We start from the raw sequence: 22,719 nt of genomic DNA, 5'->3' as shown, positions 1-22,719 counted from the left end.
TCCGTTCTCGAGCCTAAGCCTTTATCACCTAGTCACAACCAAAGTATAGGGCCTCATTAATACTCATGTTAGGGTTTCTGGTTACAAAACTAACTTCTAAGAAAACAAATCCCACCAGGCATGGTGGTGGAATGGTTCCCGAGCTTTCTAGGCTTGATCTAAGTCCTTAAAATCCCTAAAAGTTCAAGTGGGAAACCAAAGGCTGCGGCCCTTGAAGCTTAGCTGCGGCCCTAGCCTCAAAACAGAACTAAGGATCACCCTGGCAAAGACACGCGCCGCAGCCCTTGCAATGGGCGCCGCGACGCTCACCCCTGGCCGAGCCTCCTAGGCTCATCTTCATCCTAGGGCCGCAACACTCTAGAACAGAGCCGTGGCCCTTCCCTTCGAACCCAGAATTCCCACCATTTCTAGTCTTGAAACCTTAGCCAAAACCACCCTTAAGCTCCCTACCTCAACACCCAACAATCCCAACACTTTTAGCATGACTTAAACAACATAATTCCACAGAAAACCCAGCCTAACACACACTAGAATTCTCTTTTTAATTTCTGAAACCCAAGAACATAAACACCCAAGACTAACCAGTCAAGAACTCAAATTCAAACCTCTAATTCATGGAGTAAAGCTTACCTTATTAACAGAACCTTTCCCCTATCCAAAATCCAGCTGATTCCCAAGTTTCCCAGCTCAATTCCACCCTAAACAATAATTGGACAGCACCTCAATAACCAATTGATACACAAAGTTAAACATCAGGAAAACACATGGATTAACCCTTACCTTAGCCTTGATTTAGTCTTGGATTTTTTACTGAGCTAAGCCTCTAAATTCCCCCTGAATTCCTCTTAATTCCCAGCAATCTACAGCTCCAATTTCTCAAGAATTTTCCTCTATTTTTTCCCTTGAATGTTTCTTGAGTGTTCCTTGAGAGAGAAGTCTAACTGAGGAAAGAAATAAGTCGGTTTATACTTTTCTAAAGACTTCCCAACTTTTGTCTTACTCGTTAAGTTAATCCTAAGGCTCGGGGTGCCGAAACCGTCCCCGAGGCCAAAACGGAAAAATCCCCCAATATTCCCGCCTAGACATCCTAACCTCAAATATATCTCCATATATTTATTTTCATGACCCAATAGTCTAAATCACTACCCGATGCTTAAAATACCCCTGACTTGTCCAAAGTCAGTTATTAAATCCCGTTGTGACTTTTCCCACTATCTAGCTCTAGGATCGCCTTGAGTCGTGCTCTGCAGACCTACCCACATTATAATGTGGTTCTCACATATAACACATATTTATTCCATATTATCACATAATGTCATCAATTGATCACATAATTACACATTTAAATTAATAATATTCATTCTAATCCCACTTATGCCCTCCCGGCACACTAATCAAGGCCCTTAAGCCTTATTAGCGAGTTTGGGTCGTTACTACTATCCCCTCCTAATGAGAATTTCGTCCTTGAAATTTACCTGAATAACTCGGGATACTGATCCTGCATCGCTGTCTCTAACTCCCAGGTTGCTTCCTCGACCTTGTTATTCCTCCATAATACTTTCACTAATGGTATTGTCCTGTTCCGTAAGACTTTGTCCTTCCGATCCAAAATCCGAACTAGTCGCTCCTCATAGGACAAGTCTGTCTGCAATTCTAAGTCCTCATACTTCAACACATGTGTCATATCAGAAACATACTTCCGCAACATGGAGATATGAAACACATTATGAACTTCTGATAGCGACGGTGGCCAGGCCAGCCTTTAAGCCACCTGTCCAATCCTCTCTAGGATCTCAAAGGGTCCAACAAACCGAGGGCTCAGCTTGCCCTTCACTCCAAACCTCCTCACACCTCTCAATGGTGAGACTTGCAAAAACACGTGGTCCCCAACCTGGAACTCCACGTTTCTATGCTTAGGATCAGCGTAGCTTTTCGTCTACTCTGCGAAGCAAGCATTCTTGCTCGAATCTTTTTAATAGCCTCATTGGTCTTCTGAACTATGTCTGGCCCCAAATACCTTCTCTCACCCATCTCATCACAGTGAATAGGTGATCTGCACTTTCTTCCATATAACATCTCATAAGGAGCCTCTCCAATCGTGGACTGATAACTATTGTTATATGAAAATTCAATCAACAGTAAATACTTACTCCAAGATCCCTTGAAGTCAATCACACATGCCCTAAGCATGTCCTCCAATACCTAAATCGTCCTCTCAGATTGTCCATCGGTCTGAGGATGAAAAGTTGTGCTAAACTTCAATTGAGTCCCCATGGCTCTCTGCAGAGCTCCCCAAACTTGGAGGTAAAGATAGGGTCTCGATCAGATACAATAGACTTTGGAACCTCATGGAGATGAACTATCTCCCTCACATATAGCTCTGCATACTGTTCCACTGTATAAGTCGACCTCACTGGTAGAAAATGAGCTGACTTGGTGTATCTGTCCACTATCACCCACACCGAGTCACGAAGTCCAACTATCCTGGGTAATCCCCTTACGAAATCCATTGTGATATCCTCCCATTTCCACTCTTGAATACCCAAAGGCTGAAGCAATCCCGCTGGTCGCTGATGCTCAGCCTTAACCTGCTGACATGTCAAACATCTAGACACATACTATACCACATCCTTCCTCATCCCGGGGCACCAATATAATGACCGTAGATCCTGATACATCTTCGTGGTACCCGGATGAATTGAGTGCGGCGTAGTGTGAAACTCATCCAGTATCTCTCGTCTGATCCCCTCATCAGCCAGAACACAAATCCGTCCTCGATATCGAAGCAAACCCGTCTCATAAACTGAATAATCCTTAGTTGTCCCCGCTAAGACATGCTACCTAACTTCCTGCAACTGCACATCTACCAACTGGCCCTCCTTGATCCGCTCTAACAGAGTCGACTGCAAAGTGATATTGGCTAACTGGCCTACCACCAGTTCTATCCTTGCCCTGACCATCTCATCAACTAATTCCCTCGAGATCTGGGTGGAACTATACAACTGTCCTGGGCCCCTCCGGCTCAATGCGTCTGTCACCACATTGGCTTTCCTAGGGTGGTAAAGGATGTCACAATCATAATCCTCAACCAACTCCAACCAACGTCTCTGCCTCATATTCAGATCCTTCTGATTAAAGAAATAATTCAGACTCTTATGATCAGTGTATATCTCGCACTTCTCCCCATACAGGTAGTGACACCACACCTTCAGTGCGAATACCACTGCAGCTAACTTCAGAGTCGGATACCGCTGCTCATACTCCTTCAGCTGCCGAGATGCATAGGCTATAATTTTCTCATTCTACATCAGCACACAGCCTAAACCCATCCTCGATGCATCACAGTAGACCACGAACTTTCCTTCCTCCGAAGGAAGACTCAACACAGGTGCAGAGATAAGTCATCGCTTCAACTCTTGAAAACTGTTCTCACACTTCTCTGACCAAACGAACTTCTGATTCTTCCTTGTCAACTCTGTCATCGGTGAAGAAATATTTGAGAAACTTTCTACAAATCATTTGTAATAACTAGCCAACCCAAGGAAACTTTGCACCTCTGAGGCATTCCTCGGCCTCGGCCAATCCCTAACTGCTTCCACCTTGGATGGATCCACCTTAATCCCTTCCACCCAAACTATGTGCCCAAGGAAAGTCACTTCTGGTAACCAAAACTCACACTTCTTAAACTTAGCGTACAACTGATGCTCTCTCAACCTCTGCAAGACCTGCCGGAGATGCTGCTCATGCTCTGCCTCTGAACTGGAGTACACCAAAATGTTGTCGCTGAAGACAATGACGAACTGATCCAAGAAATCCTTGAACACCCTGTTCATCAGATCTGTAAAAGCTGCTGGGGCAATGGTAAGACCAAAAGACATGACCAAGAACTCATAATGCCCATACCGCGTCCGAAAGGCCGTCTTTGGTATGTCCTCGTCTTTGATCCTCAACTGGTGATAACTAGATCGAAGATCAATCTTTGAGAACACTGTCTTACCCTGCAACTGATCAAACAAGTTATCAATCCTTTGTAGAGGGTACTTATTCTTGATAGTCAATATGTTCAATTCTCTGTAATCGATGCACATCCTCAAAGTCCCATCCTTCTTCTTAACAAACAACATTGGAGCGTCCCATGGAGAATAACTAGGCCTGATGAAACCCAAATCCAGAAGTTCTTGCAACTGTATCTTCAACTCTTTCAGTTCCGCTGGTGCCATTCTGTATGGTGTCCTTGACACTGGTTCTGTCCCCGGTGCTAACTCAATCTCAAACTGAATCTCCTTGTGCGGCGGCAATCTTGGTAGATCCTCAGGAAATACATCTAAAAACTCACATACCAATCTGGTCTCTCCCGGCCCTGCCGACATAACTCTAGCAGTATACGCGATTTATGTTTACTTTATTTTATGATAGTATTTTATTGCCGTTGTGATATGATTGCTTAGAAATAGAGAATTTATTTATTTTGAATAAATAAATAATTAGCTAAATAAATATAATTTAGAGATATTATATTTATAAGTCTTTACTTAGAAATAAATAATATAATGCATTTTCTTGTGTATATTTCAATTCAAGGGTAGAATGGTCTTTTGGTTTAGTTAATTTTTTATTTAATTAGAAGGATTTTTTAGTTTATTCTTTGGTATATACAGGGGGAATTTTGGCCAAGCATAGAGGGAAGGATGTTTGAATAGAAAATTATTTTACTTTTTTATTAGATTTTTATATTGTAGATAAACTAGTAAGTAATAGAACGAACCTAGACTAATTGTGGAGAAAAGGGAGAGAACAATAGTAACTTGCTATTTTTAGCATCAATCAGCAACAAAAGTGATTCATGATGGAAATTGCATTTCATTTTATGATTCTACATGTCCAAGAGAAAGAAAGGGAGAAAGAGAAAGGGAAACTTATTAGTTGAAGATAAAATTTTAAATTTTTGGTATCAGTTTGTAATAAGTATTGATTGAGGAGTAATTTTGGGAAACTACCATTATTGCGATTTTGAGTATTTATGTTTATAGAACACAAAGAAAACCTAGGCTGTAAATAGGGCCTCACAGTCACCATTTTGTCTGTGTATGTGTGTGAGATGAAATTTAGAGAGAGAAAGAGAATGAGAAGTGGTGTGAGGAAGGAGAAGGAAGGAAGAAGAAAATCAAGGCAAAAGCTGTATGTATAGTGGTTTATGTTAGATTTCTTCTTCCAACATCTTCATCTAAAATAGATTATGATTATGTTTAGGATCTAAAACACATTCAAAAGGAGAATATTACACTTAGGGTCCTCAGTCTTTTATATTCAAGTTGATTAGATGCATCATTAGGGGTACATAGTTATGGGATATGTATGTTATAATCTAGATCATGATAAAGAATATGTAGGAATATTGATAGTAAATATTGGTTTAGAGTTTGATATGATGCCACATATGCATGTCCCGTGTAAACAGATTTTAATGCGTACTTTAGGGTTTTTATGTTGGATCTAAAGCTTGGGGAAGTAAGATCTTAAGCTTACAAATTTTATGAAAGGTTCTAGATTAAGATTATTTTTCTTAGATTATTTTGTTATGTTGTGTTTTCTTTTAAGATCTAGTACGTTATTGATTTATAGGACTCTATCGTCTAAAGCGATCTCTCACAGTGCATGTTGCAAGGAGTTGAGGTAATGAAATTAAAAAATGACGTTTATGCTAATATGAAATCTTAACTTTTTAGGTACAAGAAGGGTGGTGAAGTATGGAAATTTTTGATAGAGAGTTAGCTACTCTTGATCTACCAAATCTTTGGCACAGTTTGCTTTATATATATATATAAATTATCTCATCCCTTGGGACTTGACTTAATTGTTAATTATAGATATGTTTAGAATTACACTATTTGAGATATAGTGTGGAATTATGTTTGATCAGTTTATGCTTATAGAAATGTATTAGTAAATGAATTATGATACTTCTATTGCATGCTATGAAAGATTATATGTTATATGTTGTACGCTATGAATAATATATGATATATGTTATGTATGTATGTATCATTTCCTTACAGGGATTAGAAGGTCACTCCTTTCATTGTTTGTGTGTGTGGTGCCAGATGTGTGTATCTCGTGAGGACCATATAGCGCAGGAAATATCTACTTTGGGGTGCTTTTAAATATTTTGTTTTAAGTTTGAACAATGATACTGATGTTTTCAATATTGCTTTATCTTTAAAAAATGTTTTAATTTGGATTTTATCTTTTAAATTGGGATCCCATATGCAAACGTTTTAATTATTTTAAAGTAATAAAGCAGTATTTATCATTTTTATATATATGTACTCAGGGTGTTGCATGAACCCTAACCATGCATGAATATGGTTTGATTGCACGAATGTGATTTTGATGATGTTTTGGGTGCTAGATCATGTTAGGAATGTTATGTGGTTGAATTAAGGTGAAGAGATTTGGGTCGATGGGAGAAGGAGAACTCGAAGAAGAATCGCGATCTTGATTTTTGGAACTCCATCAGCCATGACTGTGCCCAAGGGATCGCGTGACCGCGTTACTATCCCAGAAAGAAGATTGTTTTCCTCATTTTGATGGTTTCAATTGGAACTTTAAGGTTTTTGTTAAGGGATTTTCTGTTTGGGGATTTGAGGACTTTCCTAAGGACATTATAAGGTGGACTAGGTCTTAGGAAGGATAAGATTTTTTCGTGACCTTTGGTTTAAGTTACGAGTCTCTAAAATATGTATGTTTGTTCGTTTTGGAATTAGGACTCGACAAGGCACTTGAAGGGAGGTGATTGTGTTGCTGCTTGACTTTGAAATATATTTTCTTAGCTAGGTTCGATAGTGAGAACGGAGGAGAAACTTTCATAAAAACACGACTTTCAAATAACTAGACCCGTTGAGGGAAGTTTTCGAAAACTTTAAATACCTTTATGGCTTAAAACGTGTAAAGACAAAAATACCCTTGGTGGGTATTTGTAAAGTGCACCCTAATTATATTATTTTATAAAACATTACTCAACTCATAGTTAATAGAAAAAGACCACTTTAAGGAGAAACTCTGTGTGGCCTTGGTAAAACTTGCATATTGGGCCGAATAGTTAAAAAATAAAATAATCTGTTTTTATGAAACATTCAGAAAAATAAAAAATAAAAAAGCAAAAGCTTAAGTCCCACTGACGTAATTAAAAATAAAATTTATAACATAGTGTTCTTTTATTCTTGGCGCCTCGGGTATGGAGTCGACGTTTGGTATCATGGAATTGACCCTTCATTAATTGCACGGATTAATCGGCCCAGCCATAGGGAGCCATCAAGTGGCCTTACTTTTAATAGTCGCGTCAGGGGATGTCCGAACGTCTCCCCCCAATTTTTCAAATTACTCCTCTTAATCTAAGTTTCCACTTCCCGAGGGCGAGTGAAGACTTGGGGGGGGGGGGGGGATGTTGTCCATATTTTCACCTCCTCACACGTGGAAATTATTAGTGATTAGTGACGAGATAAGTCATGAGGTTCTCAGAGAGTCACCCTCCAGGAAGCCAGAGTCAGACGAGACGTGAGCTTCTCCAAGAGAGGCCATGCCACGAGGTCTGTCCTTAAGGTGAGGGTAACTCCACGTGAGGCCACATCCCCAGCCAGTTGATAAGTTGTGGATCTCTCTAGGTGAGCCACGACTGGAGGAGCTTTCTTCACTCACTCATACCCCAAGCCTATGATTCCAGTCTTTGAACCTGGGGTAGCCGCCAGGTGTTAGTCACTGCAATTGCGGGCCACCAGATGATCGTCTGACAGCTTTAGGTGAGCCTCAATTAGTGGTGTCTAGTCCGTACACTCGAAAATCGGCATTTTCCATGACACCGACTAACATAGCAAACGTGCTCCGCATGCTGACAAATTAGAGATATGTTCCCCATAAAGTCGGTATGCAACTTTCTACAATGGGCCCCGAGCAATTTGCATGGGTTGTAGTCTTTATTTAGTGCATGCCTTTATGTATTAATTCAGCATTAACACCCTAGAGGGGGGGATTTTGTGTTAATGATATATGATTATCATTAACGATCCCAACCCCTATAAATAGGGATGGGGTACCTACTGTAGGGGGTTCGATTTTTTAGAGAGAAAATCTTTGTAACTTGGTGCAATATACACACTGCTTGAGATCAACCATTGAAGCTTGCTATAACAAGCATCAAGCTCACTAAATAATAAAGACTCGTAGACTTGGGCTCTTTTATAGCCTAAACCACATAAAATCCTTGTGTTCTTCCCTAGTATTTTCGTTAACCTTTCTAACTAAGTTGATAGCGAAGAAGGAAATCAACATTTTGGTGCTTTCATTGAGAGCTTCAAAGGAAGCTTGAAGAATAGTTATGGTGACCACTCGAAGAAATGCACTTGATGATACGACACCTTGCTCCATAACTGAGGGTGGAGAAACCAAACATATGTCAATGCAAGCCCTCTCTGAAACTGTGGAAGACTATGACGAAAATGCCGAATACAATAGCATGGACAATGGAAATTAAGGAGACACCATAAGTGGTGGCGCTCCGTGATTGGGTGGCCGCTTAGAACAGGAGATCGATACCCAAGAGGGTAACATCACCGCCCTATAGGAGATGGTTAGTGCCTTGAAGGCTACTCTGGCGGCCCAAGGGTTGTGAGTGGACCCCCATGGAAAAGTACCATCTAGGCAGCTAGCTGGTGTGCTACTTGTGCACTTAGCTCGAATGCCACCTATCGATCTATGACACAGGATTGTGGCAAAGGTAAGGTTGATGATAAAACCACACCCAAGCCAAAGAAGGCTCATTGGAAACCCAAAGAACTTTAGGCCCTGACGCCGACAAGGGTGGGTGAAGGCCCGGGAGTCCAAGGACACTACCAGGCTATCAGCGCCTGTGGCACAGGGGGCGTTCTGCCCAGGCGCTCCAATATGGATCGTGCGAGGCCCGAAGGTGGTGTGCCCTCGGGACCTCACCATCACCACAGGAATAGTGGCAAAGGGGCCAACAAATGAAACTTCTCTGTTGCCTGAGAGTGCAACATCAGCATCTAAGTTAACGATGAGAATATTTAGTCCGACGGGGAAACGAAGGTGGCATACCCCGAGGACAGTGGCGCGTTCTGAGGTCAGGTTAACCTACGGGACAACCATAATGCTCGTCGATGCAATAAGGACCATGAGCGTGAACTACAATGAAAGGTCAATTAGACCTAAGGGACAATCTCAATGTCCGAAGGAGAGATAACCTGGCACAAAGTGCCAACCAAGACCGCGACCCATTCCACCCGAAGTTAGAGAACTTGAAGAGGATCATGCTTAGAATGGCTTGATGACAGGGCCATGACTCCAACTTAGATGATGAATGTAATGCCCTGGTTACTCCAAGACCATTATTGTGAGCTTTAAACAGTGCTTAACTCGCTAAACGAGTCATTAGGTTATAAACGTGCATCTAGGTGTTATAAATAGGCCGGGGTCAAAAATTTCTATTTAAAGGAATTGATATATTTTATTTAAAACATAAAATTGTACATGGGCCCATAAAAGCATTTACAAGTTATTTACAATCCAAAATGGTCATTATAGTGTAAAAATTACAACCCGCCGACCTAAGCAGCTAAATATAGGGTTAAGCCCTAGTTCCCCTGAGAAACACCTTGGCCATGGTGGTCAAGCAGCCGCATATGTACACATCGCCAGCTAAGCTCTCCACTCAAAGTTGGGTGAGCTTTTCTTTCCCTTTACTTATTCCACATAGCACCCGTGAGCCAAGGCTCAGCAAGAAAACTTATTACTACATGTATTCAATATCAATAAATGATTATGATAATCATACTCGGGCTTGTAGCCCTAATTAGATGAATGATTAATGAATCACACGTTGTTTGAGTGACTAATGAGTCACACCTTTGATAGGTGACTAAAAGTCTACCTCAAGGATCTGTCCCCTGTATAGATGACTAATAAGTCCATCTCTAGGGTTCCACTCCCTAAATAGATGGCTAATAAGTCAATCTCTGGGGATCCGCTCCCTAAGCCATGTGACGTGTCAGTAACCTTTCCCTTTTGGGTCTGGCTATAAGTAACTAGCCTTTAGACTAAACAAGCGCTTTTCTTTTCATTGAACTTAAGGTCCACTACACCAAACACCTCTTTCCATAACACTAGAAGATAAGACTATTTAAAAAGTATTATAGTAAGGATGGTTAAAAAATGGTAAAGTACAAAACCAAATGAAAAAAAAGGCGGCACCTTTAGAAAATCCCGCTAAATAATATAGTCTCTCTCAAAAAATTTCACATGTAAAATAAATTAAAATATAGAAGAAAGAAACCCTTTCTCCCACCCGATCCCTATACTTTCCTTTCTCCCTCTCTTTATCAGTTTCTGCTAGGCCCGAACGATGATGGCAGGGGCTCGGGGAATGGTGGTCGACGGCGGCAAGGGGGTCAGGGTCGGGCTGTTCGGCGGCAGGGGGCTCGGGGCTGGGCTCGACAGCAACGACTGGTGGCTCGGGGCTGGGCTCGACAGCAACGACTGGTGGCTCGGGGCTGGGCTCGACAGCAACGACTGGTGGCTCGGGGCTGGGCTCGACAGCAACGACTGGTGGCTCGAGGGCTGGGCTCGACGGTGGGTGGGGGGGTCTCGGGCCTGGGCTTGACAGCGCAGGGACTGGGCAGGACGTGGAGGCTTGGGGGCTCGTTAGGGGAGGTGCATCAGTGGGGTTCGACCGTGGCAGAGCTCAGCATAGCCGAAGGGCTCAACGAAGGTAGGCACGGCAGTATGTATCTCTTCTCATTCTGCTTTTATTTTTTTCTTTCTCTCTCTTCTCTGTTTTTGTGTTTGGCTCAGGGTTGAGGATGTGTGGAGGTGTCAATCGTGAAGTGGTATTATAGAAGTCTTTAAGGATGGTCTTAGTAAAACAAAGGAGACATACAGGGAGATCCTTGTTCTATATATTTTCTCTAGTTTTCTTTGTTATTCTTTGGATTTAGCCAATAAAAATGGTGAATCCTTGTGTTAGTTTCTGGTTGTTTGTATTGCAAATTTAATTGTCTCTCATACTCTCGCTCTACCTATGTTTTGCAATCCTTAAGCTCTCATCCTCACTCGCATTCTCTTGAAAAATCATATTTAATTTCCAACTGAACTCAGTCTCTATGATTATGGCTCTAGTTTGAGCTTTTTTCTTTGCATTTTTCTCACTCAATGCTTATTTTGTTGTTCTGGTTTGGTATGTTAATGGGTTCTTTAATAGATGTTGGCAAATGTTTATGAGTAGTTTTTTTGCTGCGTTAATTGATGGACATGTAGCCTAGAAAGCTTTATATGAACCTACCCAGTTAAAGGGAGGAACTTTCACTTCATTTTCGTGTTTGTTTCTACATTGTATTGTTCACTGATCTTTTCAATTGACTTCTAGTGATGATTATATCATGTATAATAGTGTTTCTGCCCTGTGATGGAAAAACTCATTGTTGGAAACAAATTCTCCTTGGTTTTTCATAATTGCCCTTTACATCTGTGTATAGCTTAGTAAAATGTATTTGTCTATGTTCTTGTTTTAATGTTGAGGATTGTAGTTTCATTAGCCCAATGATGAAAATAATAGTAGTTTCAAATAGGTTCATGATTTTTCATCATAACCGTTTCCATCTTTAGATGGTAACAAGATGCTCTTTTTTTTCTCTTTGCATTCTCTCTCTAGATTGGTGAAGATGCAAACTGGTTTTATTGAAAATCATGGTTATGTGCTTGAATATAAAAAAGGCTCCATTTTAAAACGTGCATGTCTAAAAGAACTGGGGGCTTTATCTCAAATGACTACTATGTTTTGATTTCGTTTCTGTGTTAGTTGTTCATGTTGCAATTTTTTTTTGCAAGTGTTCTTATTACTTTTTTTATTTCAAAATTTGTATTTTTCTTAATTGCATTATGACTTCATATTTTTGGTCTAATGTTAACTTTGCCGTATGATATTTTGGCACTTTTTATCTAAAATGTTGTTTAGATGATTAAAATTTAAAATTTGCCTCATCATATATATATATATATTTTCATTGTTTTTTTACTGAGTAACGTTGTCATATCTGCGATCTCTTTCCTTTAATAACTTTCTTTTATTGGGTCTTTAGTAAAAAAAAAAACTTGTATTAATTATATACATTTTTTTTCCACGGTTCTTTAGTTTGTTTCTAGATTACTTTGTGGCTGATGATGAAAACTTTTATTTTTGTATTGATATGTGCATTGATTTCATTTTGAGCCTCCATCTTTTCTGCTCTCACCATCTTTGGTACTCACCATGATCCATTATTTTATTTTATTTTATTTATTTATTTATTACTATTTTCTCATGTTGGCTGTGGTGATGATGATCTGTGTTTGCTGTTGGTGGTGGTGAATGCCAAAGGTGATGGTTGAAGTGGTGGTGTTTAAACCTTGAAGATGTGATTGGTTCTTAATGAATTTTCAATGTTCATGAAATTTCTAGCATTAATCTCTAAGGGCATTTATATATTAAAATGGTCTCTTTTTACAGCTACAAAATATATATTTTATTGCCTTATGTAATAATATGAAGATATTGTCATTTTTTTTTTGTTAGTTTTCACTTTCTTTGCATGCTTATTTGCCCTGTGATGGAAAATCTAATTTTCAGAAGCAATTTCATGGTTTTGCATTATAAGCCTTGTCTCTCTCTCTCTCTCTCTCTCTCTCTCTCTCTATACATACATACATACATACATACATATATATTGCTCTCTCTCTCTCTCTCTCTCTATACATACATACATACATACATACATACATACATATATATTGCTCTCTCTCTCTCTCTCTCTCTCTCTACTTTTTCACCTGAAAAAGTCTATTTTACAGAATCTATTGTGAGTGCTCTTAAGGCTTATAATGAAAATTCTCATGTACACTGTTAATGACCATATTAGCTTATGAGATTTGAGGGCTTTTGAATATCTGAGTTTGTTATTCTTCGTTTTATAATGCTTTATTTGCTTTATCACCTGTTAATAGATTAGAGGAAGAATTATTTAAAGATTATCTTTATTATTAATCTGTTTTATAATGCATGTTTTTGAACACTACTTGACAATGCCTTTGATGCTTTTGTATCAAGTAACTTGAACCTGGTTGCAGTGCATTCTTGTTTATATTGGATTTGATTATGTCGATATCTATTTTGGCCCATCTTTGCTTCTTAGATTATGAACTTTTTTTTTTGGCCTGATGATGATAGTTTTACACACGAGTCTTCAGTTTGGTTTTATCTTTCTGCTCCCACCATTATCAACATTCATTATAAGCCTCCAAAGGCAATTTGCTGCATATTTTGTGTCAACGTATCGTTACTCTTATTATTATTGTTGTTCTCTAAAGGATAGAATAAATTATCTGTTGGAAGTGCATTTATTGTGGTTTTGGTGAATGTCAATGGCAGTGGTTGTAGTGGTAACGGTTTAACCTTCTGAATGATGTGATTGAATTTTTAGCAAGTTTTGCTACAAGGTGGCTTCAACATTGTTGTTTTCTTGAGGAACTTGTTTGGTTGAGTACCACATTGTTGTTTAACGTCTACTCTCATTGATACTTTTCAAGGAATGGATTTCATTCTTTTTAGTACTTTTTTTTATTCAAACCTTTGTTGTAAATATTGTATTTTGTTTCTCTTTGTAAAATTGTATTATATGTTTCTTCTTCTGATGTGTTCTCTGGAATTTGTATCTTAGATTGACAGTTTTAGTCTACAATTTATTTCTAATACTTTACAATACTATTAAAATAAATTTAGTTATGATTTCTTGTTAAAATTCTTTTATTTGTAATTTACTTTTCTAAAATGTTCTTACAGTGGCAAAATCTATTTTTATATGCTAGAGTAAATTGATTTTTTCTTCCCCAAGTTATCATTCTCTTGCATCTGATAATGGTGAAAAGAAATTTTAGAAATTAAATGAATTGTCTTTAATCTCTTATTCCTCTCTAATTCTCGTATTTATGTTATTTTTCCCTGAGTTGAAAATTATGAAATTCATGATTATACTTTAAGCGTATAAAAAAATATTGTTTTAAAATGATTTTTAAACGTTTGTTGCATCTCTAAAAGCCCTTTTTTATTTATTAATAGCCGTTTGATATCTCAAATTACTGGTATGTTATTCTCTTCTTTGTCAGTCCTTTATGGTGTAATTTTGTTTATCATTTATATAGTAGTTTTTGTATTTTTTTAATCTTAATGTACTTACTAAGGTTGATGTCGATTGATATTTTTTCTCCTAATGAGTAGTATTTAATTTTTCCATAACTGGTCATGTTGATAAATTTACTGACCTTATGGTTAAAGATGAGAAAACTGGGACTTGCTGTAACGCCCTACTACCTTAGAGTCGTTACCAAGTGTGTTTCAAAAGAAGACTTTGTGCAATTAGCTCGCTAACCGAGATTTTTAAAACAAAAGTTTGACTGAGCAAAAGTTGAGGCTCTAATCTTTGAAAATGCTTTACTTTATTGAAAACTTCAAGTATTTAAACATTTGGGATCCCAAAATAAGGTTTGAAAACTATTTACATCTTGAAATAAGATTACAGTTGATTAGTTATAAAAATCATAGATTATTACAGCCATTTCTCGTAAAAACCCCCAACCAAAGCAGTCGGGCAGGCCAAACATGTACGCGTCGCTTCACGCTTTCCGTACTCATAGTTGGTTGACTCAGTCTTTGCCCTTACCTGCAACACAGAGCACCTGTGAGCCGAAGCCCAGCAAGAAAACTCATGCAGAACATAACATATGCAATTTATACAGTTTATCATATCAGATAATCCACAGATAAACAAGTCAACCATTAGACTAAGCAAACACGGCCATGCCGCCCCAGAACCCTTACCACAGCCTGGGGTCTCGGTCCTCACCGTAAGGATCTCACATGTATCCTCTGGGTCCTACCCTGACCACAAGCATCCCATGTGCTAAGTGTTACTATCGGCCCCACTGCCGTTCTCGGCCTTTCGCCGTTCTCGGCTCCATTGCCGTTCTCGGCCTTTCGCCGTTCTCGGCTCCATTGTCGTTCTCGGCTCCGCGCCGTATCATTCCACTATAATCACATATAGTATAACATGTAATGCAAAATATAGGGCCGTGCCCTGCAATCATCTCATCATGCAATATAGGGCCATGCCCTGCAATCACACTATGGGCCCATGCCCTATCCTACGGGTGTTATAGTTTTCTTACTTGTCGATTTGATAGCTTAGATCACCTGACTCCTTGAGCACGATCCCACTCAAGCCTTAGCGCACACCTAGGCATAAACATAGGTCAAAGTCAACATTGAACTCCAAGTCTGAATACCTAGCCTCGGGACCACTCCCGAGCCCCCGGGAAGTCCTAAATCCCCAAAACAAAGTGGCGGAATCAAGCCCCGAACCCTAGGTCAAAATCCCTCATCAAAAACCCAAAAATCCACTTCTGTGAACAGTGTAGCGCTACAGCGCTCTAAAGAGGGCGCTGTAGCGCTACAAGCAGAACACACCCCCAGAACAGGGGCTAGCGCTACAGCGCCCACTGACTAGCGCTGTAGCGCTAGTTGCAGCCCAGCAGAACCCAAAAATCGCCTCTTGCGATTTCCTTCAACCAATTCAACCCCAAACTTGTCCAAACCTTTTCCAAACCCAAAATCAAGCTTATAAACACCTCACACTCATCCCAAGCATCCCAAGAACTCAAAACCCAAGCACATTCAACCCAAATCTCAAAAATTCACCATGAACAACCCTAAACCCAGAAATTCAATCAACAACAAAGTTAAAGGCTTAGAATTCTTACCATTGATGCAAATTTCGACCTTGATTCAACCCTAGACCTCCTTAGCTTGTTCATCCTCAAAGCTTGCCCAGAAATTCCCTAAAATTCCCATCAACTCAGCTCAAAACACAGCTCAAACCATCAAAACCCTTAAACTGAAATCTCTAACAACTTACCTCAAAAGTTTATGTGTTCTTGCTAATCCTTGCCAAATCTTCAAGTATAACCTTAAGATTCTTGATGCTCAGCCTATCCTAGCTCTCCACTGAGCTTTGCCCCAAGAAAAATGGAGAGAAATGGTGCAAGAATGCACAAACCGAACCTTGAGAAAAACCCCTCTGTTTTCTCTCTTTTCTTTCTTTCTTTTCTTTCTTTTCCCTTCAGCTTTCTCACTCTCTAACAATCCCACTCACTATACAAAGCCTTATAAAATCTATCTTTAAAAGCCAAATGACCAAAATGCCCACCCTATTAATTCTAAATCCTTTTGTCCAAATAGGGCCATTTTAGTCATTTTACCCAATTCCCGCTAATCCTCAAGTGTCTCTGATATTTTCCCGTTGCTTTCCAACACCTGATAAACCACCAAATAAATATTCCCCATCATCAAAATTAATCTCAATCTATTCTCTAAATTCCTGCTTATACCCCCAGGCTCGCCCCGAGCCGGGTATAAATTCCCGCCATGACTTTTCTGCTAACCCGCTCTCTGGGATCGTCTCGAGTCACAAATCACGGATACACCCACATACCACTGTGGTCTCAACAATCATCACATATCAATAAAGTTATGCCAAAAATGGCCAGAATTACAATTATGCCCTTCTAACACAATCAAGGCCTACATGCATACTAATACACATAGTCATGCATCTCAAATATTCAAATAGTCATATATCATGCTTTAAATCATAATCATGCATTTAACTCATCAAATCACACATAAATCCCATCATGCCCTCCTGGCACGCTAATCAAGGCCCTTAAGCCTTATTAGCGAATTTGGGTCGTTACACTTGCTATCGTGCCGATCACTTGCTCGAGGACTTTTGCATTGAAAAGCTTCAAAAAGACCTTTCCATTACTGCCAAGTAGGCTGCAGAACTGAAGCGTATACTTGCTGTTTTGGATGATCTTTCAGCTGAAGAGCTGGGTGCCAAACTTAAGGAGTATGGCATTACAGCTCCAGACACTAAGAATCCACTTTCTGAACCATTTCCATTCAATCTTATGTTCCAAACATCTATAGGCCCATCTGGCTTGAGCCCTGGGTGAGCACGTGACATTTTGGTACTAATTATTCTTAGCGATTCTGTTGACTGTATTTTTAGCCAACGACGTGAGAACGTCAAAAACGATAAACCTTCTAGAGAATTTAAACGACACAGACAGTTTTATCAAGAAAAGTAAATAACACACAAGATTTTTATAGTGGTTCAACCCCGATCAGTCGGTAATAGCCTAATCCACTTAGAGTTGTGATTATAGATCTGTACTCAAGATCAGATGGACTGAGCCAACTGAGTTTCTTCAGTACAGATTGCAAAAATACAAGAATCCTTTCAAATACCAGCACTTTCTCTCTCTAGAATACTCAGACCCAAATTTTCTCTCTCTAGAATACTCAGACCCAAATTTTCCCAAAAGTCCAGAAAGAAGAAGCAGAAGCCCCTCTCTAATCCCATAAGCCCTCTATTTATAGGCTTAGGGTCATACATCTGATATCCCCTAGAATCGGGATATTTTATTATATTTATTACATTTAAATTACAAAAAACATTCAAAATGTAACAAAACCCCCCATTTGTGGGAAGAATGAGAGATTCCCGCGTATCTTGTTGAAGCTGTTTCTGGGAATCTGAACTTAGTCCTCCTCTAGCTAGTTGATCCACCTCATCTCCACTCTGGTCGATCATACACATGCTGGTTGGACATACATTTGTTGGTAGGACATGCAAGTGCTGGTAGGACATGCAAGTGCTGGTCGGACATGTGCATGGTGGTAGGACATGCACTCCTCTCCTCTAGCATGCCATTTCTTTATTTGGACAACTATGCACTTGTTGGACATACGCATAAAGACCAAATTCTTGGGGTCTCCTCGGACCACACCCTTGGGGTCTCCTCGGACCACACCCTTGGGATCTCCTAGGATGCACTCTCCTTAGCTCTCCTCAGACCACACCCTTGGGATCTCCTAGGATGCACTCTCCTTAGCTCTCCTAGGACCACACCTTTGGGATCTCCTAGGATGCACTCTCCTTAGCTCTCCTAGGACCACACCTTTGGGATCTCCTAGGATGCACTCTCCTTAGCTCTCCTAGGACCAAGGTGGTCCGACCAGACCTCTTGGGGCCTCTCAAGCAGTCCAAATTCTTCGTCAGCCTACCGGGTCACTTTATCACAACTCTGAGGAGTCAATGTATTTATTGACTATTAATATGTCTTTTACTGACCATGCACTGCCACTTGTCACCTTTATTGCCACGTCATTGATCTCCAATTTTTGGGGATAACAGATTCTTTTTTATTAAGACTCCTGTTTGGTCAGTAATGATATGTAATTAAATCTCCTCTGTTGTAGGTTCATGCGGACAGAAACTGCACAGGGCATATTTGTTAACTTCAAAGACTTGTACTATTACAATGGGAACAAGCTTCCTTTTGCTGCTGCTCAAATTGGCCAGGCTTTCAAAAATGAGGTTCTTAATTTTCTTATCTTTGGACTTTAGCACTTATGTTTGCATAGGATGCTCATATTATTTCTAATTGGTAACGGGTCTTTGTAACTAGTATTTTGGTCCTCTCCTTTCTTGTAGGAATAGAAAATAGCCCTGTAATGTAGCTGTTGCATTCCTTAGTGCTATGCTTCTTTTGTGCCCGAAACTGTGTCCCATTGATCTGTGACAGTGTTGCAAGGTCCATTTTTTTTTTTAAATAAAACCTTAAATAATATCTCATTCCAAGAATACTGTATATATATTTGCAGATTTCTCCTCGACAAGGGCTTTTGAGAGTTTCTGAATTTACACTTGCTGAGATTGAACACTTTGTGGATCCCGAAGACAAATCTCACCCAAACTTTGCAGAAGTTGCAAAATTGGAGTTTCTAATGTTCCCAAGGGAAGAACAAATGTCTAGCGAGTCTGCGAAGAAAATTTGTCTGGGTGATGCAGTTGCCAGGGTTTGTTTACATGACTTTTATTCAATATCTTCTTTTCTCTGCTCCCTTGTCTCTAAGCATGTGATGATGATTATAGTGCTATATAGTTTCTTCTTCTTCATGTTTTCTACAGTATATATCTTTTACCATACTGTACAATAACGCTTTTGAAGTAATGAAAATGTGCTTTTATTTTTTTACTTTTGGACATATCACTCTGTTTGTTTGATTTTCTTTTCTGCTTACATAGCCAGTCAGGTGGAGAAGTTAATATTTATCTATTACATATTTGGTTTCGAAAAGTAGTGGATACAATAAGTTACTAAAGAGTAACTGAAATAATAAGTTACCTGGCAGAAGAATAAATTCAGATTTTTTAAAAATGTATTCTCTAAATTGGAGCCTCTTTAGAGAAATTTTGTTTGACCAACAGCATGCATTAAACTTTTTCAGCTGTTTTGACTATTAGTTTCAGTATTTTGATTTTTTTGTACAATTTTTTAGGACTTGGCATTTGGTTTATCACTTTCAGCACTGCTTGGGGATAATATCTACAACTTTGGCGAGCTGCTGGCACATCCTATTGTAAGAATATCTCTGCCCTACTCAGTGTGTGTGTGTATTTTTTCCCTTCTTTCTACTCAACTTGCCTTAGTTGCTCTACTTTTTTTTTCTAGTTTACAATTGGAAATATTTCATGTTGAATGTGCTTGTGATGTGTAACAATTTTCCATTTTGGTGATTTAAAGTTCATTCTTCTCTGGATTCTTGTAGTGCCTTGACATACTTACTTACCCTCTTAAATATATCATCCTGGGGTGTATTAGTACAAGGTGAAATCCTTATTAGTATCCTATTGAAAAAAATCCTTTACATCACCGGTAGTGGTTTACAAGGGATGGCATGTATAGGGATGATATTCTAAATCCATTAGCCATGTATCTTTCTTACTTCTCATTATTTGTTCTTGTTATTTATTGATTTGTTTTTGTGGTCTTATTTTTTTAGTCTTATTCTTGTGGTACATGTAGCTCATCTAAACAGAAATGATCACACTGCAAAACGGTGAGGACTGCATACTTTTCTAGGGTGTAAATGATCACAGTGAAAATGGTGTTGAAAAAAACTTCTGGGTTATTTTTATTCTACTCCTTTTAGGATTTGCAGCTAATTTGCACACTGCAAAACGCGCTCCTTGGCCTAGGCCTTGCCGGATTCTCTTAGATACAGATGTTGACACGGATGATTTCATTGCTCTGCTCTACCTCTTAAAGCTTAACAGATCAGAGTTTGAGTTAGAGGTAATTTAAGTCTTCTTTTGGTAACAATAATCTTTTCAGTCTTCACGATTTGTCTATTACAAAGTTGCATATAGTATATCCAACTCAATTTTAGCCACTTAAAGGTTGGACAGCAGCACAAATATGAAAAAGTACATCTTTTTTCCCTTTCTATATTGATTCAATGAGTAAATTACGAGTAGATTATTTCATATTGACAGCTACGTATTTTAATCCTTGAGAACAAGTCATTGAGTTTTCTTTCTTTTCTTTTTTTTTTCTTTATCTTTTTCTTTTCTTCTGGTATTGATGATGATAAGTAGTAAAATAAAAAACCCTGTTTTTTTCTGGATCTTAATCTCTCAAATATTTGGTCCTACTAATATTTATGTATATATGGTCAAAGGATAAAAGAACTCTTGGCCTTAGGACCATAATGTCGGATCAAATAATTCAATGCTGGCAGTTAACTTGGTCCTAGTGTTTTACCAATTACTATAATAACATCTTTAACTTTTAAAAGCTTCTTGCTTTGCTTTTTCTGACTTTAGCTCCCAAAGTCTCCAATTTTTTGAGCTCTCTTAATTCTCATTAAAAAATCTCTCTCCTCAAAAGCTAATTTATTTTCGAACCATATATAGTAGATAACCAACTTACAACATAGTGACACATAAGAATTTTCTTTTTCTTTTTATTAGGGTGTGACTATCAACACAAATGCCTGAACTGATGCTGGACATTCTGTGAATCAAATCTATGACATCCTTTACATGATGGGGCATGATGATATCGCTGTTGGAGTTGGTGGCGAAGGTGGAATACTAAAAGATGGTACCATTCTTCCTAATGTTGGTGGATATCTTCCCATAATAGAATAGGCATGAGCTCATTGATTGCCTTCTACATGTTTGATTTTGTTTTTCCTCATTAAAAAACTTAGTACATTGCCATAACATGTATATCATACAATCTCAGTTAAAATCCACTCTAATTTGTGTTCAGTTTATGTATGTCAGGGTGTTACAACCACTGGGGGATGTAGATATAGACAAGCTATCCCAGTAGGTATTGGAGGTCGTCTGAATGTTGATACAAATTTTGGCATTAGAAAAGCTTTTCTTCCTCAGGTATATATAAAATTTTATTTCCACTGATCTGTTATGCTTATTCTATGTATGATAAAAGAGATGTTTGCTTGAGTTGAGTTGGTAATTGGCTATCTTCAAGGGAGAATAGAATGTGGTTTATTAGTTATTAGAAATGGAGAATCAATCTTTTTGCATTGTAAATTTGAATCTCAATGAATTGTTTAAATTATTTACTAACATAAATGAATCTCAAATATTTTGTTATGACTTAGGGAAGCAGGAGATATAGACCTATTAAATAACCAACTACTCAGCAGGTAATGTATGAGAAAATATCTGCAGGTCCTATAACTGTTATGGTTATAGGAGCATTTACAAAGTTAGCCATTTTCCTTATGAGAAATCCACATTTGAAGAAAAATGTGGAGCATATTTTTGTCATAGGGGTTGGAGTGAGATCAAAGAACCCAACAGGTTGTTATTAGTCTTATGACTTCCTACACTTTGGTTTTGAGGGTATTGCAAGAGTACTGATAGAGTGGCTATTAAGCATGTGAACAATTGAATTCATAGCTTGTTGCAGTAATTAGCTAGAAAAGGAAAGCCAGACTTGTTCTATTTTGCTTCTAGTTTTATTGATGTTGTTATGTCTACCATTTCTCTTGCTTCTGATGGTACATTTAGGTTTGCTTATGATGTTGTACTTCCTTTGATAATTCTAGATATGCATGTGTTTTGGTTTCCTCTGTTTTTATAGCTTCTTTCACTGCTGCAATTTTCAACTTTTATGTTGGATGACTAATTATAAACAATGTTTAGTAAACTCAAAATTTTGTGTTTGATTTTTAGTATCTAGCTTCTGTTCTGCTTCTACTTCTAGGGGTCTCTAATATTGGAGTACCAAGCTTGCTGACCCAAAATGGTCACCATTTTCTTCATGGATAACTGGCTAGTATGTAATTAATATTCTTTTTCTAACTGTTAACTTGGGAAAATGTCTTTCTTCAATTTTTTCTAGTTGACTGTTTATACTCTGGCTTGGAGCTTTTAGAGTTTCATTTGGGGTCTGAGACTGTAATGCCTGTACAGTACAAAGTCCCCATTAGTAAGTATAGCACATACTTTAATCTTAGCACTAGACCTTATATATATAATTTAGTTAAATCAGTTAGTTTAGTTAAGTTATTGAGAGTAATTTTGAGCTTAGTACTAGACCTTATATGCCTAAATTAGTATAGCACATAACGTTATGCATACAAGAAACAGATGGCAGAAAATGAAATAGATTTTCTTTTGCTTCTGGCTTGCATCTAAAGTTGAATGATTAAGCATAAAGTATGATTGAGTTCTTCTATAT

General features: G+C 38.6%; 1 protein-coding gene across 1 annotated transcript; it reads left to right on the top strand.

Annotated features, from left to right (window-relative positions):
- The first annotated feature begins 20,234 nt into the window (after nt 1-20,234).
- LOC133805074 (nucleoside hydrolase 5-like) lies at nt 20,235-22,318 on the top strand. Its single transcript, XM_062243176.1, has 4 exons — nt 20,235-20,295; nt 20,973-21,126; nt 21,277-21,401; nt 22,212-22,318. Exons 2-4 carry the CDS (start codon nt 21,045-21,047, stop codon nt 22,305-22,307), a joined length of 303 nt encoding a protein of 100 aa, XP_062099160.1. The 5' UTR covers nt 20,235-20,295; nt 20,973-21,044; the 3' UTR covers nt 22,308-22,318.
- The last annotated feature ends 401 nt before the right edge of the window (nt 22,319-22,719 follow it).

The sequence above is a fragment of the Humulus lupulus genome, chromosome X (genome assembly GCF_963169125.1).
Source record: "Humulus lupulus chromosome X, drHumLupu1.1, whole genome shotgun sequence".
In the NCBI taxonomy this organism is placed as follows: domain Eukaryota; kingdom Viridiplantae; phylum Streptophyta; class Magnoliopsida; order Rosales; family Cannabaceae; genus Humulus; species Humulus lupulus.
Note: the sequence above shows the minus strand (reverse complement) of the source record. Positions and strands in the feature narration are given on the sequence as shown.

Bases quoted from the DNA above. Each gene is read 5' to 3' on its own strand.
- LOC133805074 (XM_062243176.1), top strand. From the start codon at position 21,045: ATGATGGGGCATGATGATATCGCTGTTGGAGTTGGTGGCGAAGGTGGA. The intron at 21,127-21,276 runs GTGGATATCTTC...ATTTGTGTTCAG, and splicing joins TACCATTCTTCCTAATGTTG to TTTATGTATGTCAGGGTGTT. The intron at 21,402-22,211 runs GTATATATAAAA...TTTGATTTTTAG, and splicing joins GAAAAGCTTTTCTTCCTCAG to TATCTAGCTTCTGTTCTGCT.